Source organism: Drosophila eugracilis, unplaced genomic scaffold, assembly GCF_018153835.1.
Source record: "Drosophila eugracilis isolate 14026-0451.02 unplaced genomic scaffold, ASM1815383v1 contig_764, whole genome shotgun sequence".
NCBI lineage: Eukaryota > Metazoa > Arthropoda > Insecta > Diptera > Drosophilidae > Drosophila > Drosophila eugracilis.
In genome coordinates, this window is record NW_024573661.1 from 705477 (window position 1) to 722823 (window position 17347).

Genomic DNA, 17347 nt, shown 5'->3' on the forward strand with positions numbered 1-17347 from the left:
ATGAAGGTGAGTATGTGTATGAGTCCGGCCCTTAGGCCTTAGCTTTCTGATCGTTCTCTGTCGTTCGGCGTATCCTTTCGTTCTTTTTGCTTATCATTTCAGTAATATTTGTTAGGAATGGAAAAAAATTACAAGCCCATAAAGGTAGAAAAAAACTTTACAAATTACATTTTCAAAGAGCGCAAGGATAGATAGAGGTAGGGGGGTGGGGGGAGGTGGGAGAGTGAAAGAAAGTTAAGGGGAAAGACGGGCGGCAATCCCGTCTATTTACAAAAGTATTTATCCTCGAAACGCTGGCAGTAGTCGCAGATCAGCTGGCAGCATCGCCCGTTGTTGAACCGACACCGGCACTTCTCGACCTGTTTCACCACCTGCGTGGTGTAGCCACGCCCACAGCACAGGGTGCCACAGTTGTCCGGGTGCAGGCACTGGCGGTCCTTGGTGACCGCGCAGTAGGAGGGCGAGGTCTCCAGATAGTACAGCGTCGTGTATTGCGATTGTTGGGGCTGCAAGTGGAGAGTTTTGAGTTTGAGATGTTTATAGTTAATAGTTTATAGATATTAAATGAACACGAGATTGCAAAGATGACCTAGAATGCTAAGCCTTCCAACCTATTTTTCAGATTTCTATAACATTTAATTTACTTTCCCTGAACTCAAACTGAAACTCACTTTCTTGCGTCGCTGCTTTGGCTTTTTCATGCGACTCGAGGAGACCTGGCGCATAGATCGCTGGTTGGGCGCCTTTCTAATGGCCTCGTTGTACTTCTGCCTCAACAGCGTGGCTGTGGCATTGAAGTCGGCCATCTTCTTCCAGCAGGTCTTCATCGAACAGGAGCCGGAAACGCCGTGGCACTTGCACTTGTCCATCATCTGCGAGGAGACAGCCTCTATGCCGACCTGCAATAAAAGTTTGATTAATAAATAAGTTCATAGATAAGATCAGACTGCCATTTACCTCTGAGTCATGTCGCAATATCTCGCTGACCTCGTCTCCCTCACCGCCACGCAAGTCCAGAAAGCTGCGGGTCACCCGCTTGCCATGCTTCAGGTTGTCGTTACAGCCGCCCCACTGGAAGTCCTGCGCCTCCCGATTGTGCTTCTTGGGACCGCAGCTGCATTTGGTCATCCGTCCCTCGGCACAGGCCCTGGCTATGGAGTGGGTCATGGCGGCAGCTGTGAGGGCGTGGACGAAGGCCGTCTCCTTGTAGAGTTTCTTGAAGATGTTCCGCTTGCCACGCGTCTCGATCGAGCAGTTCCAGCGGTCGTAGCGGAACTGTTCCTCGCAGTGGGTGGTGGCCAGTCGACGGGCTTCGCTGAGTGTTCCCGGGAGACCAGTCTCCTTGCGACACTGGTGGTTCTGCCGCCGCGTGGCAGGCATGTATCGACAAGGTCCACCCACTTGACCCTGCGAGGTGAACACAGCCATCACTGTGTGCTCGGAGATAAAGTGTTCGCTGAAGGAGATAGAAATGGTTGAGATTTGTGAGAAAAAGGCCAAGAAAGCATTATACCACTAAAAACTTTAAGTGAAGAAAATATTACTTAAAAAAAAGATGTCCCCAAATGCTATGGTTTAGAGTGGCTCAATTTTCAGGCAATACAGCGACACCTACCGCTGGTTTACTGAACCCTTAATTTTACGTATATTTTACATACGAGCATTGGACGCCATCTAGCGCTTGGTGGACTCACTTCTAAACACAACAAGTTGGCGGTTAAGTTACCTTTTCATTGTAAATTTGAATTCATATGACTTTCAGGCTTTTATCTACCAATAAATAATCGGATTTCTAATCAATTTACCAACAAATAACCCTAATATGAAACACGAAAGATATTTCGAGCACTCTTAACTTTACTGCCAATAATAAACGGCCAAATGAGAGACTTTTATTTGATTTACCAAAAGTTACAACATAGGCGAGTGCGCTTTTTCTTATCAGTTTTTCACAGATTCGGCTTCTAGGAATGCCGGAAAGAATTTCCCTCGAATCGCCTTCACATGGGCAACTGCAAGCTATATCTATTTTCCAGTTATTTGAGAGCTCATTATGGAAAGGCAGTCTTTCTTTTTTAATAACAATTTCAAAAAGAAGCCGCCGCTTCACCTCGCTTCGCACTCGCTTCCTGTCCAGCTTCGGTTATCATTTGACGGCACCCACTCCCTTGGGGCTGTGTGTCGGGAGTATGCTGATTTGCAGGAAATCTTAAATTCTCATAAAACTTAAGTGCATCGTAAATTGGCGTATGAGTAACGAGCTCAGCATATCTGTGGCTATGCGGCTATCTGGGTATCAGCCTTTCGGACTATCTGACTATTTCCGTCTCCGTCTGCGCCTCGCGGCCACGATTTCCCACTTTTATTCTCCGGTCCATCTGCCCTCCATAGCGATCCCAACTTTCGCCACCGAAAGTCTGTTAATAATATTCCATTCCGATGCCGATTTGTGCTACATTCTGGGCGTGCTCACTCTTTATGGGAAATTAATTTGCCACATTTTCGCAATTAATTAATTAATTGAATGTTGGAAATGTTTACAAGTAGTTTGCCTCGGCTTTTGGCTACACTTGCGGGATTTGTTTGGATCTGCGAATGGATCTCTGCTCCTGGCCAACTTTTATCTATTTATCTCCCGCTGTTTTATTTCGATATTTGACGTAGTTTTCGGCTTGATTAAAATATCATTTGCCGATGGATGGAAAACTAGTATGGATTGGAAATTAATTGGCAGGTCTAGAGGAGTGGATTGCTCTTTATTTTGTTGGGGAAATGTGGTCATGAATATTGATATGAACTAATATTATGAACTTATTAACTTGTGCTCATTCTAGTTTGTGAGAAAGAGTGACAAAAATCTTAAAAATTCATTAGGAATAAGTTCCTATATAGGTTAAACATTGGTTATATTTTTGAACTGTTCTTGTTTTCTGGCTAAAAGTCATAAGAACTTTTGAATAGATTTACAGAAACTAAAAGCAATTTGAATTGACATATGTCGATCTCCATGATCTCCCAGCCCTGAGCTTTGTTATGACACAGCCAACACCCTCGGGGTCTTCAATTACAGCTCAAAGCCCATGTAAGTCGTCATGTAAGCTGTGCATTGTTATCACATCCGATTGGGTTGCTGTTGCTGTTGCTGTTGCATCGGCAAGTGCAATGCAAAGCGCATTAGGGCAAAGCCCACGGCCCCTGACTCCGTCTCCCCTTTCACCCGTTTCAAGTTTGGATAATGCACGTCGCCTTAGCCATTGAAAACATTGAGGAATTACAAGCCGTAAGCTTAGTCCATGGATGATAGGTAGAGGGAGACCTGAAGATAATCCTTTTGACAAAACGTTTTTCGGGTGGGGGAGCCAGACAATTGGCCAGGCAAATGGCTAAAACAATTAGCCAGGCGAAAGCAGAAGCCACTCTCTTCTTTGGGGCCAGCACTTTAATATCACAAATTTCTGGCCGCCAGCTAAACAGGCGAGTGCAGGAGATATAGATTTGTATCTTTCAGATACAAAGTAGTCGAGAGCTATTAAAATGGCCACAAAGCAAAATAAACTGTGAAGAGTTGGTGGTTAGGCCAAACAACGAATTGATGGACAGACGGACGGACGGATGTGTGCCAGCAAACATGGGAGGGGGGAGTGGATCGGAGAAAAAGATAGCGCCGTAAAACAAAAGTGTTGATGGATATTTTCCTCGTGCGATGATGACGCTGAAGTTGTGTGTTTCTGCTCCTGCTTTGAGTGCTCTTTTTCCACCAGCTTTTCCCTCATTTTCCCTCTGCATTTGTGGAGATTCATCAAATTTTCAGAAACGTAAAATATTCAACAAAAACACACACACAGGTACCCGGGCATATATAAATCCCTTTGTGCTGCGGCAAAAGCATTTTATGGACTTTACAGTTTTTAGTTGCTGCTGCTGCTGCTGCTGCTTCTGCTGTTGATGTTGATGTTGCTGCTGGCCCCAAACAGCATAGCAAATGTGCAACAGCAACAGGAGGCAGAGGCGGCAAGTGCAGCAGCCAGCGATTGAAGGCAGTTCGAGAAACACGAAAAGTACACAGAAAGATTAAAGCAACTCTCCAAAGTGTTTCATATTTGTTAATGCTTCTGGGTGTGTGGGGAAAATGTTTGATTACTAAAAGCAACTTTGTACTTTGTACAGGAATTACCTAAGAAGTCATTTAATATTTATCAAATTTAATGAAAGAAAGATCTAGACCCAATTTTCTCTGTGTATTTGAGGATGAAAAACTGAAATCAACCCAGGCAGGCACCCATAAAATCTTTTTTAAAGTAGCATAAGCATATCGAAAGCTGAAAATGCTCTTCCGACTTGAACTTTTTTATGGACGTTTTTACCATTTGCATTTTATTGCCAAAACATAAATGCAGCTGCTCGCTTTCCCTCCTCCTCCTCCTCCTCTGTACGTTCCAAAACGCATTGCTTATTTTTAAAACTTGCATTGACTTGCATTGGGCTACCAACTCTCCTCCAGTCGATTTCTTTTCTGGGTGGCGAGCAAATGTTTGTTTGTTTGCCGGTCGCCTTTTGTTTTGGTTTCCTCTGTTTGCTTTTGGCGTAGCTGTCGCATAATTCAACCCGCCGCCCCTCCTCCCCCCTGAGAGAGCATTCAATTAAAAGGCAAGTGCAAATACTGTAACCCAATCGGATCGGAAAATTGATGAACTTAAGCAAAACGCGACGCGGTCGGCTGGCTTTAATTGATGGCTGGCAAATGAAGCAGAAGGCGCTGCTTTTGGGACTCTCAGTTTCTCAGATTTTCTGTTCTTTTAGCTTTTTGGTTTTCTGCTTTTCCTGCTTGCTTGCTTAGCAAGAATGGGGCCAATGAGGCGTCATTTCTATGGGCAATTTGCTGAGAGACAAGCAGTTTTCTCAAATACTATATGGGCACAGCCAGTCGTTAATAGAGGCGATCATTAAGCCGATTCGGCTCGTGAATATTCGAGAAATATCTGTTTTTATACACAGAAAGAACTGCATAAAATTTGAGTAAGTCAGGCAGAAAATGTATTTGAAATGTGAAATAAAACATGGAAAACCAACTCATAACTTTTAAGCATCAAAACAACCTTAAAAAGAGATCTCAATTTTGTATTTTCATAACTACTGAATAGTCTTAACTCATTAGTATTAGCCAAAAAGATAGAGATCTCTTCCTCCTGTGCAGCGCATTGTGAAACTCCGCTAAAGGTTTAAGCCTTTGCTGTACCCATTAATTGCCATAACTCTTTTTCAATAATTCATGCGGAGCCCCATTTGTTTGGCTTAACAGCTTAGCAGTGTCCTCTCCTTTTGTCATTCGCTGGATCTCTCTTAAAATCTTCCGCTGACTACGCTTCCTGCACCTGTCAGCTTATTTATTCATTCGTTTTATGGCACACGGAACACACTTCGAAATGCGTTGTAAATATTGCGCTTAAGCCGCTAAATTGCAAGCGGTAAAGGCGGTAAAGGCGACAGCAGCAGCAACAATTGCTGTCAGCAAAAAAGTACTGGGAAAAAGGGTAGCAAATTGCAAGCGCGAAAACCGCAAGACAAACGTCCGCCCCTTGGGGAGAAATCTCCCGGCTACGGTTATGTTTCCAGGACGAGGGCTCTCTAAATGCTGATGTATGAGATGTTGTTGTTGTTGCTGCCCAATTTCGGCAGCGTTAAAACATAAAATATGCTTCCACTACCGCTTCCTGCGAATCCCCCCTCGATGAATAATGTCGTTGCAACAGGGAAAGGGAAATCTCAGGCACTGAGAGAAAATTGTTGGTAACAGATCTGGGACTATGAGAAATAGTACTCTTATGACAAAATTATAAGAACATTTTAGCTATGGAAAACAGGCCAAGAATGTATTGCCAAGAGGTTATTAGCTTTGAAACTTAAAGTAAAAGTTAAGCCAAATTTAATATTAAAACAAATTGCTTAAAAGTGTTAAAAAAGTATAAGGTTTTCAAGTTGAGAGTAAAAAGACATTGCATTTAAATTGAACTGCTGCTTGCTAGAGCTTAAAAATGATGATTACACTTCCTACTAAACATTCCTTCAGTTTTTTGTTAAGTAATACTGTAATCTTAGATCTTACTCTAATCTCCTTATTAAGTATTGCTATATAATGACTTAAAACCAAAGTTAACATCTAAGAAATCAGATTTTTAAATGTTAGTCTAACTTAACTTTTATGTTGTCCTTCTAACTACGTATTTATGTTCAATTTTAAATGATATTTTCTTATTAAATCTAACCCTTACACATCACAAACCCACAACTGAGTAAGAAATTGTTTTTAATTTTTACCAGTATTTTCTCCCAGTGCTGGTGGGTGGTTGTTAGTGTGGGGCAGGAATAGTCGGTGGTTGTTTTTCGGCTGCAACTCGGCGCTTCATCATAAAAAGCGCATCCTTTTGCCCAGCTCCCTGTGCCGAAGATTATGGTCATCAATTTTGGCATCATCCAGCAGCAGCAGCAGCAGCAGCAGCAGAAGCAGTAACGGCGACAAACAGTTGTAACCGTAAACAATGTCGCTCCCCCTTCGGCAACTTCGAGGCAACAGCAACAGCAACAAATGTGCCCCCCGAGAGTTTGGCACAAAATTAAAAAAAGTGAAAAAAAAAGAAAACCCCCAAAACCAAAAAAACAAAAACAAAAACAGAGAACGGTAAAAGGCATTTTTATGGGCTGGCTCATAAAATTTGTGCATGGGATTTTGGACTTGGACTCGGTAAGTAGACAATAAAATGACGTCGCTACTTTTTGGATTTTTAATAAAACGTTGCGGCGAATGATTAAAAACAAAAAAGCCAACAAACTGCGCAGTAGCAACAGCAGCAGCAGCAGCAGCGGCAGCGGCAGCGGCAGCGGCAGCAGCAGCGGCAATCAATTTATTCGGCCACCCAGAAAGCGAGGGTCGCTCGGCCACTTGCTCTTCCGCACTGGATCGCTATTTTAGTTTTAAAAGCATTTTAACGGCTTACTTAGGCTCACGTTGCCGACGATGTTGCTGCTGCTGATGCTGCTGCTGCTGCGGTTTATTTACTCAAAAATGATTTCTGTGGCAAACAACGGAATCGGAAAATGCAAAAGCAGCGTTAAAGTTTATCATTAAGCAGCCCAAGCCGACCAAAAATGCCATGTTGCTGCTGCTGTTGCTGCCAGCGGAAGCTGATGTTGCTGCTGCTGCTGCTGATGCTGCGCTGCGTGTGCGCCATAAAAATGCAATAAAAATCTTTACGACACATTTCGCTTGCAACCCTCACATTAGGGCACACATCTATATACATTTTCCACACACACACACATATATATAATAAATATATATATATATATATATAGATTTGGCCGTGCGCTGGGCACACTTCACACCTAGCGGCAGCTCGCTGCTTCCTTTCTGGCCCCCATGTTGCTGCCGTGCAGCGAGGTTGCTACCTTAGAGCAACGGCTGCAAGTAATTTTTATGCCCAAGCAGTTAACGCCATTACCTGGGCCACGCCCCCAGCCCCGCACTCGCCTCGTCCCGGAAGTTGCAGCTGGGAATTGCTGTTGCAGTTGTGCGGTTGCTGCTGCCGCCCGCTGTTTGTGTCATCAGCAACGTTTAGCTGGTTTCTTCTCCCCGATTTTTATTGGGCTTTCCCTGCAGTTGACAGCTTCATTGTGTTGCATAAAACTTGAATTGTAATTGCCAGTTGCAATTTGTCCAGCAGCAATTTTGCAACATCATTAGCAGCATCAGCAAATTGGCTTTCTGTGTGGCAACTTCTATGAGATTGAGAAATGTTTCTGTGGAACTTTCAAGATTGCTGATAAGACTTTAGGGCTGGGTCAAATGCTGCTTTCACATTGGAAAACTGAGGTTCGGTCATGCCAATTTAAGCCTGCCAGCAGCAACATGGGTGTGCTGCTTAGGAAACAGCAGCAATTCTGAAGAAAAAATCCTCTGAGCTTGCAGTTACACTCCAGTTGCCGCTGCCAAGCCTTTGTTTCTGCCACTGAACCCAGCAATAGCAGCAACATATTAGCCCAAGCATTGCATTTGACATTTATCATCCTTCAAGAACGCAGAATCCATCCCATTAACCATCCAAAAAACTCCACCTTCTTGCACTCAATCTTCCACTGGTTGGGATTGCTGCTTCCGCTTGTTGTTGCCACTGTTGCTGGTGTTGCTGCTGCTGCACAACAGCAACATCCATTGCATGCGGCTCTCCCTTTCATTGAATACATTGCCAAACTATTTTTCAGCTAATATTAGATGGTGTTGCTGCTGCTGGTGTTGCCGCTTTTGTGGCTGGCATTTTCTCGTTTATGCTTCAGCGGCATTCCAGCAATTTGTCTGCATTTCTCTTGGCCGCTATAATTTCCCACAGCATTTTACAGCCATTTGTTGTTTTTGCGCCAGTGCTTTCCTGCCCTCGAGAATTTATCAGGTAATTTCATGAATAGGCCGAAAGTCTTCCTCCGAGCATAGAGATTCTGTGACTAATTTATGGGCTAGCCCTAACCATTCCACAAATGAACTTCCAATTCCCTTCAAATTGAGACTTATTTATGGAATTGTCATAATATTATCTCCTCTCCGCTGGGCAATTAAAATTAATTGCTGGCATTTCGGTCTTCGTTTCTTTTTTCAGGCTCTTCTCCGAAGTTTTCCCATAAAAATTGCTAGCGAATAGATTTAAATTAATTTTCTTGGCAATTTTCCTTTCAGCTCCAAGGCAACGACCACCAGCCGGGAAACAAAGCTTAAGCTTAGCTATTAATGATTAATTTTGCGACTCAGCTTGACTGGTTTTTCTACACAACAATGGAAATGTCTATGAAATGTGGCAGCTATAAAGATTTTCCTAAAGATTGTGAAGATAACTTACTTAAAGGAAAGAAATCAAGTTTTTTTAGCTAACTTTTCTTTTCATAAACTAAATTTTCTTAGTTCTGAAAGCACAAAACCATTTCTCAAAGTGTAATTTAAACGAGGTGGTGGAGTAAGAGAGCTTTGAATAAAAGACTCGCATAAAAATTAAACATCAACGCGAAACGCAATCAACATTAAAAGTTTGCGAGGGAGCTCTTGGCTTACATTTTATTTACTTTCCCATAAAAGAGAAACGTACGGGAATAAACCGATAAGAACCCACATCCCCCCCCCCCACATCCATCAGAATTCTCTGACTCAAACTGAGAACTCCAGACTCCATACTCCATACTACGGGATCCACTCAAATGCGTTTCGCATAAAATGCGTTTTTATGACCATGACGAAAAAACGATCCTGATATCACACCCCGAACAGGCCCAGACCCAAAAACCCAGCTTTACTTTCCACGCCATCATCAGCTCATTTCCCCTGGAAAAGCGAGAAAAGTTTAAGGGGGGTTAAGGGGGCAGAAGCGTGGCTAACATTGCCGCAATGATGTATTAATGGACGGTCACGTAAAGCTCATAAGATTTTTACAAGCAACCCTCGCTGCTTGGCTCGGCTCACAAAATGGCCTTGGAGGTGGTGTTTTCCTATATGCAGCCTAGGTTGTGTATGGATGGGATTGAAGTGCCACAGCGCACATTCCTCTACTCTTTCCCAGCTCTCCAAGTTGTTCATTGAGTGCTAATTAAGCAAAAATCCCGCCCCACAAACGAGGCCAAGTTGGCGCCATATATACCGAAAAAAAAAGTAGGAAGAAAGATGCCACAGCCAACGGGCAACATCCACGCAGAGATTCATATACAGATACAGATACACATATACACTGATACAGATACAGATACATTTACATATAGCAGATAGAGATACAGAAAGGTCTGTGCTTAATTCTCTAAACAAATCAAATGCTGCCACGAAGGCATTCAATCAGTCGAGTTCACTCGCTGGCAATGTTGTTGTTATGAGGTGATAAAACAAGTTCATGTTGCACGGATCTCCTGACTTCTGGCATCTTCTGGTCTGGCCAGCTATGGCCTGCTCTGGTTTTGTTTTGTAAACTTTACAAATTCGATTATTGGCCCATTAATCGAGAGTAGTTGGCTGCATAGCTCGGAAACTTTCGTCTTGAAATTTATCATTCTGGGTAATGAGTATTAATGCCAGAACAGAGCAAAGAGCCCAAAAAATGGGAAACAAATATGAGGCCACAAATCAAATGCATTTTAAAACATTAATGCAAATGGAGGAAATGTGTTAGGAGAGTGGTTGAGTCTCTCAGGGAATGTCGCACACTGTTGAGATTCTCTAAAAATACTGCTAAGACAATATTTTCTTTAAGCTCATGCTCTGCCACTCCATATTCGGCTGCCAGCCCAATTTGTTGGCTGCTTCCGTTCGTTGTTTTCCACTTCAGCATCCTAACAACTAAAGCCAAATAAATGACCAAAAACACAGCCAAAAAATGCGGTAGTGGAGCTACACAGAGGGAAATAGTCTTCAATGGGAAATGGCTTGTGAAATGGATGAAATTGCAAAGGAAGGAATAAATACTGAGTTGGAAATTCAACTTTTCTGAAACGTAAATCGTCTATCATGGGTTAATTTTATAAAATCTAAAATCCTTAATAAAGATCTTTTAAGATCATAGGCCATAAGCTAAGTTTGATAGCCATAAGATAAAAACTTAGCCATTTCATTTTTTTAAAACCTTTTAGGCCATTTAATATCAGCAATTCTCTTTCATAACTATTAATTCCTTTCTAAGACATTTTTTCCCCAAGTGCATTCTTCTTAGACAACCCCAAAGAGCCTGCAGATTTCCGAATTGGACAAAACTATTGCTGTGACCACACAAAATTCGCTGATTTGCTCGCCGCATTTCGCCGGCCGCCTGTCAACGCCAAGCAGCGCTTAAGCATTATTAATCGCTTTCGAAATGAACTGTGCGCCATGATAATGAGCAGCGGAATATGCAATGCAAATGCACTTGCTGCGAGAAAAAGAGTTTGACAAACCGATGGACGGACGGATGGATGGGAGGGGAACCAGTCACATCCATTGGCATCTGCTATCCGCTATACGGCTGCTGCTCTGTTGGCCAGAAAGGCAATTTTGCATAATTTCCGAAACACATGTTGCCTTCAATCAAGCGAGAAAGAGCAGCATCGGAGTGGCAAAGGGGATGGGCTAGGGAGTATATACATATATGAGATATGGTAAAGCGCCCTGAGGGCAAATAGACAAATTGACTGACTGACTGACTAACTGGCTGGCTGCTTGACTGCATCTGAATGCTGAATACGGCATACGGTGTACTGAATGTTGCCTGTTGAGTTTTACCCGGGAATCGGGTGAGACACTGCCACTGCCACTGCCAGTCGGGAAGCAAGTGAAAACGTAGCGGAAAGCATTTTAATACTAATTACAAAGAATTTGTGCCGCCGCCACTTTTTCTTGTTGCCCTCCTTTGCCCAGATACCCTTCCTAACTGAAAAAAGAAGCTAAAAGCCCATTGAGGAATTTTGATTAGCTTTGAGTTTTAGTAATTTGGACCCATTAATATGATTATTATATGAAAAGGTTTAAGAAACGAAAAGGGTTCTTAAATTTTAAAAGAGTTTTATTAGTTATGAAAGCAAGAAATGTCCCCTCTTTGGATTTAAAATTCCTTAAAGAATATGAAAACTTCTTCCTTAGTATCCCTTTTATCATACATAACCCCTTCATAACTCTTATTCCCTAAGATTAAACCCCCCTTTTAAGCCCCAAAAAAAGTGCATTAACTATTCGCTGATTAACTGCGTTTTTCCCACAGCTCACTCTCACTTTCCAGGCCACCGCTCGTGGCCCGACTCCAGCTTTTGGCTCCTTGGAACGGGTTGCCCCTGCGCATTTTTTCGATTTCCGAAAATAAATGTTAGCGCATCGCCCGCGGCACAGGACTGCGTTTTAATTGGAAAACACAGAGAGCAGAGAGTGGAGTTCCCAGCTCTACAGTACAGCTCCAGCTGTTGGCTGTCGTATCTTTATTTCGTTTTTGAGACCTCGAAGGCGGCGGTGAAATCGCTTTAATCAAATCGTTTTATGACAGCCCGCTCACTCGTTGCGGAAAAGCGGAAAAAGTCAGAAAGGCCGACAAATGACACACACACACACACCACACACACACACAGAGACAGTCACAAAAGACACATGAACGTCATTAAGTAAACAATTGCATGGGAAATTGTGAGCAGGCGGGGGTGGCAGGTGAGTTTTCCCAGTTTGACATTAAACGCGTGTTAATTTCATTTAATTTGGGCCGCGATTCGCCCCAAAAGGGGTAAACGAGGGAAAAGGGGCGCGGCTCAGACATCCACGGTAAACGACCCGTCCGTATCTCTGTTCATCCATCAACGCCCCGATCGCTCAACTCGCTGTGAATTTTCCCCCCGCCAACTGCATTTGTCAATCAGCGTTTCTGGGCAGAGATTTTCCTCTCAGTCTGCGGCATTTCTTCCCCTGCTTTTCTTCTTCCCTAGACTGACATTCAAGGTCCATCATCTCTCTGTCTCTGCCTGTTGCCTTTGCTCTGCTATTTTGCTCTTGAATTTCGCCTGTGCAAAGTGAAACATTTTTGGAGGCACCAAAGGGAGGTATATAGGAGGCTATATACAGACCATATCTGGCCGATCACACAACGCTTTGTCAAGTGGATATTTATGTTTCGGTCTATGGTCTAGAAAACTTGAGATGTCAAGTGGGTGGTGCGGCCTAATGATTTGTGGATGGGGCCAAAAGAGTGATACCAGCTAATAGGAAAGTTCTTGTGGTCTGAGTGGGTTGTCGGTTGTCGGGGGAATGGGTGGACTGATTTAGGGCCCTATCAGGTTCTTTGGGATATTAGCCTGGTTAATTTGTTCACTTTATAAATACTTTTGACATCTATTCAGTTGCGAAAGAATGTTGAATGGTGGCATTTAGAAGATCTTAGTTTTCTTTATGTTTAAATTTGATTTTTAAAATGAGGGGAAAGTTTGGATTTTTTGGTATAATATTTTGACTTGAAACTAAAATGGGAATTATATATATGTTATACTATATTAACACTGAAATATAGTTAGATGGAAGGTTAAGAAACGCCTTCCGAGTTCAGTCTTCTGTCTTCTATCTGGAAGATAGGATGGCTGATCGAGTTGGGACTTCTGATGTTGATTGCTGAACTCAGTCACTACTTCGTGGTTGTGTGTAGAATGCAATAGAACTCGCTTAAGCTTGGGGTAAGAAGCTTCAAGTTTAAGCTTAACTATGTATAGAACTTTTACTAATAAGTGAGGGTATGTATGGGTATGCATGACTATCTTTAAGCTATTAAGTCTGTTAATCACTTCTGTCTCCTATTAGGCAGCTTAAAGAGGATTTAATAAGTAAGTTTTAAATACCCAAAACCTGAAATCTGTTTTCCCAGTTCTGCTTACCAATTTCCCGCTTTTCTTGCCTTCTTGCTGACTAAACATCTTCCTTCTCCAGATTCCTCTCAATTTACCCCTCAAACCCCAAGCTCGGTATATCCATTTCGCTTCACCCCTCGAAGAGACCTCTAAATTGAATTAAAATACCAAACATGTTTGTTTTTTTTTTCGGGGCAGCACTCAATGATGATGTCGGCAGCTTCTTTACTTGGCTCCTGTTTTTTTTTATTCTCATTCCAGATACTCCTCATTTCCATAACTGTTTTCGGCTGTCTGATTGGCTTGGAAAAGGCGAAGCTGCTTCGGTTTAGTTGGCTTTCATTTCGTTTTTATGTCGCCGCCTTTGTCGCCTTGTCGTCTTTTGTTCAGGGTCAAAGTGGCAATTTATATCGATCCGGGGAACGACTCCACCCCGGAGTGGAGTCACATTAACACCTACAACACTCGACGACAAGTGCATCAAGCGGTTGCATCTTGGTCACACCTCTCAAGCATCCGGGGAGGCAGGGTGAGATGAAAGCCAAGAGAGATCTGGGGAGGCAGACGGGCGCGCTTAGACCATTAGGCTTCAAGCCCGGGCATCAATTAGGCTTAAAGACCCCGCCAACGATGTTTGACGGCATGCCATGACTCTTGTCGCTAATTTGCGCAAATTATGTGCCGGGCCTCTTAAAGTACCGCAAAGTGAGTGCCAACAGCCCAGCCAACAGCCCAGCCAACCCGGCAATCCCAGCCAGGAACCAACCATCCAAAACTCCAATTATGTCAACAGCAACCGCAGCAGGCGCAACATCAAAGCCCAGTCAGCCGGCTTGTCTTACGACTCCTCACCTCTCTGAGACACCAGTAAGCCGGAAAAACGTGGCAAGTGGGGAAGTAGAGGAAAAGTGCATGGGATGCCGCCACGCCATGGACAACATGTTGCTCTGGGACAGGTTGCAGCAACATTTTTTCGGTGACAATCCGAAGGGGAGACAAGATCTATTGTCCCGCGAAAGGGCGGCAAATTTTAGATACCCTAAGAGTTAATAAATATGGAACGTAATCTTTATTCTCAGCTATAAAAGATATATTGCTTGATCCTTTTGGAAACTATAACTTCTATAACTAAAAACCTTACTGCCTTGCAACTCCTAAACATTCCTTTAGAAAAACGTTTCTTTTTCTTTAGTTTCTTTGATATCTAAGAAACCCCTAAGAAAAGTATAGAAAAAATCAATTTAATAAGCATTTGAACCGCAACATAAATGTTTGCTTACATAACTATCCCCCATCCTGGCCATTCCATGATCAAATAAATATTTCCCTATCAAAGCAGAAGTACCCGGAGCTCTCCAATCGCTTGCGAAAGTTAGCATAACCCGAGCAAAGGGTTAAGTAAACAGAAACGCCAACGCTTTATAGGTTAAACCGTTTAGCCAGGATGTACGAGTATGTGGCAAGTGGAAGGTGGAGCAGGAGGAGGGGGAGAGGGGTTTTTGGGAACTTGTGACTGCAATTGGGAGTCGCAAACTGCGTGTGGCAAAACGCTTAGGCCCCTCTTTGATCTCTCCCTCTGAGGCTTTGATGTGCGGTGCGTGCCTCAAGGTCCACAAAAACTTCAAGGTCCCAACTCCGGGTGTGTGTATCCGCATCTGTGCCCATGGATTGTATCTGTATCCGCACATCTCTGTGTGTGTGGAAATTCGTTGTTTGTCTTTGATGCAACTTCCTCAATGCGCTGCCAAACGGTGAATAAAGGAGGGGAGTAGAGGGGTGTAGGGTGGGTGAAAATGTGGAAAACTTTGGTCCAGAGACGGAGACAGTTAAAAAGATGGATAAATCGGGGGTGGGAGAGAGAGACCTGCTTGGTGCGCGGCAGATGAGATCAAAGGCAACTCGAAAAGCCATCACGCTTTTAGACACACGACCAAAACACGGCAAACTCCGGGAATCGAAATAAAACTGAATCAACCGCATCGTGCACTTGGCTGCCATTTAAAGCAGCATTTGTACTGTGCACTGCGAGAAAAGGGGGTGCATAATCTCTTTACCAATTTCAGATTGGAACATTAAATTCTGGGTTTCCTTTCAGTGAAGAAAGAATAAATACTACAACGGACATTTTCCTAGATAAAAGCAGATTTTAAGTACCTAACATACAATATTTTTTTCCAGTGCACATCTAAAATCTGTAACTGCATCTGCTCCTCGAAGTTTGTCTTACATTTTACACCTTCAAAGATGTGTTTTGTTGTTTGATTTTAGGCTTCACGCTTGAATCGCTCCGGAATTCGGCTCTGAGCTGCCTGATTTGTTTAAGTCATTTGGGCGATTTTCTTTACGCACTTTCCGTTGATTACATGAAAATGCATTTTTATGTCATGGGAACATCAGAGGAAAGCGGCAGGGCATCACCATCACCGGAGCCCTCAAAGCGATTCTATTGTTGCGGCAGTTGCAACCCTCCGATGGATATGCAGTTCCCATCTCGAATCTCTTGAGTTGTTCATCATCACCAGCATCGACACGGATTCATTGGGATCTGAATCTGGGCTGGCATTTTTATTGGGTTCCATCATGGCCAATTTATGACTCCGACCGATCCCGCTTTTGTGCTCTCTCTCTTTCTGGTCTGGCAGCTGCTTTTTGTTTAAACTTTTATGGCGCAGCTTTGGCTTTTCCTTTTGCCCGCCTTTCATTTCAACAAAAGGACATTCGGCATAAGGGAATTTAACCAAAACCGGGGGAAAACTTATTCAAGACGAAGCTGAAGCTGAACCCCAGTTTATCATTAAGAGACAAAAACCACAGCAACGGAAATGCCATCAGGAGTCGGAGGAATAAAAAGATGTCGAGGAGCCGTGGCAGTCCAAGTTGAGAGACAACGGCCTCGTAAAACGCAGCCATCAAAAACGACAAAATTAAAAAGTTCAAATGGCAAATGGCAGGCAAATTGTTAGCCGTAAAATTACTAGAAAAAACCCAAGGAAAAATCTGATACAAAAGCAACGAATTGGCAATACTTTAACTTGGGGGAAAAGTGGAAAAGTTCAATATCTTTTTAAGATTATTCAATGAACATTTTAAAGTCGTTTTAAGAGTTGTTTATGGGCATAATAATTGGAAATTCCTAGCATGTTTGATCTTCAATTCGATTGCTAATATATGGTCTCATATCGATCGAATGGAAATTTTTGAAATAAAAATTTCTGCCTGATTTCTGTCTGGTATATAGACTTCTAGAATTTATAATAGCAGCAGGTTTGGGTTAGACTATGGAGGATAGCAAAATATGTTAATTAGGGCAATGAAGGTGTAAGAAATTAATCTTTAGAAGGGTTTTAATGACCTCAATCTCAAGTATTAACAACAAAAATTCTCAAACAAAAGTTCTTAGCTATCCCTAGTTGGCTTGTCAGTCAGAATATCATTTTAAATCCTAACTTATAGATAATTTCCTAAACGAAAGAGTATCTGTGAAGGCCCTTTCATTTTTATTCCCAATCCAAATACTTAATAAAATGTAAACAAATCTTACAACTACAGAAAATTAAGCAATACAAGAAAACATAAGTACAAGAATCAGAATTCGTCCAGCTGCTGTTCCTCAACCTACCAAATCTGAACCTCAAGAGCCGCCGACGTTTTCATTGTCGTCTTATTGAGGCAAATAAATTTCGGTTGGTGCCACATGGCGATGCCAACTGCAGTCCCTGAGGATTTTTAATTTTGCGGCAAGAATAAAAAACAAAACTTTGCACATAATCGTTATCGTCGATGCTGAGCAGAAAGGCAGGGCTCCCCCCTGGAAAAACCCCTCGACTTGACCATAATTTGCGGCGGAAACAAAGGCTTTTCTTGGGTCTTGGAAATTAGCATTTTTATGCTTCCGCCAGGGTTACCAAACAACTTCAACTCCCTGTTAACTCCAACTCAAGTCAGTTGATATAGTTGGAAAGTTTTTATCCACAACAATGGAAAT

At 42.8% G+C, this 17347-nt stretch overlaps 1 protein-coding gene across 1 annotated transcript; it reads right to left on the bottom strand.

The window, feature by feature from the left end:
• Positions 1-214: 214 nt before the first annotated feature.
• On the bottom strand, positions 215-17016 carry LOC121530445 (protein Wnt-4-like). The gene is made up of 4 exons (XM_041819562.1): positions 16982-17016; positions 958-1456; positions 672-899; positions 215-506 (listed from the first exon to the last, which is right to left on the bottom strand). Exons 1-4 carry the CDS (start codon positions 17014-17016, stop codon positions 264-266), a joined length of 1005 nt encoding a protein of 334 aa, XP_041675496.1. The 3' UTR covers positions 215-263.
• Between the last annotated feature and the right edge of the window lie 331 nt (positions 17017-17347).

Bases quoted from the DNA above. Each gene is read 5' to 3' on its own strand.
- LOC121530445 (XM_041819562.1), bottom strand. From the start codon at position 17,016: ATGAAAACGTCGGCGGCTCTTGAGGTTCAGATTTG. The intron at 900-957 runs GTAAATGGCAGT...CTTTTATTGCAG, and splicing joins TATTGCGACATGACTCAGAG to GTCGGCATAGAGGCTGTCTC. The intron at 507-671 runs GTGAGTTTCAGT...CTCCACTTGCAG, and splicing joins CAAAGCAGCGACGCAAGAAA to CCCCAACAATCGCAATACAC.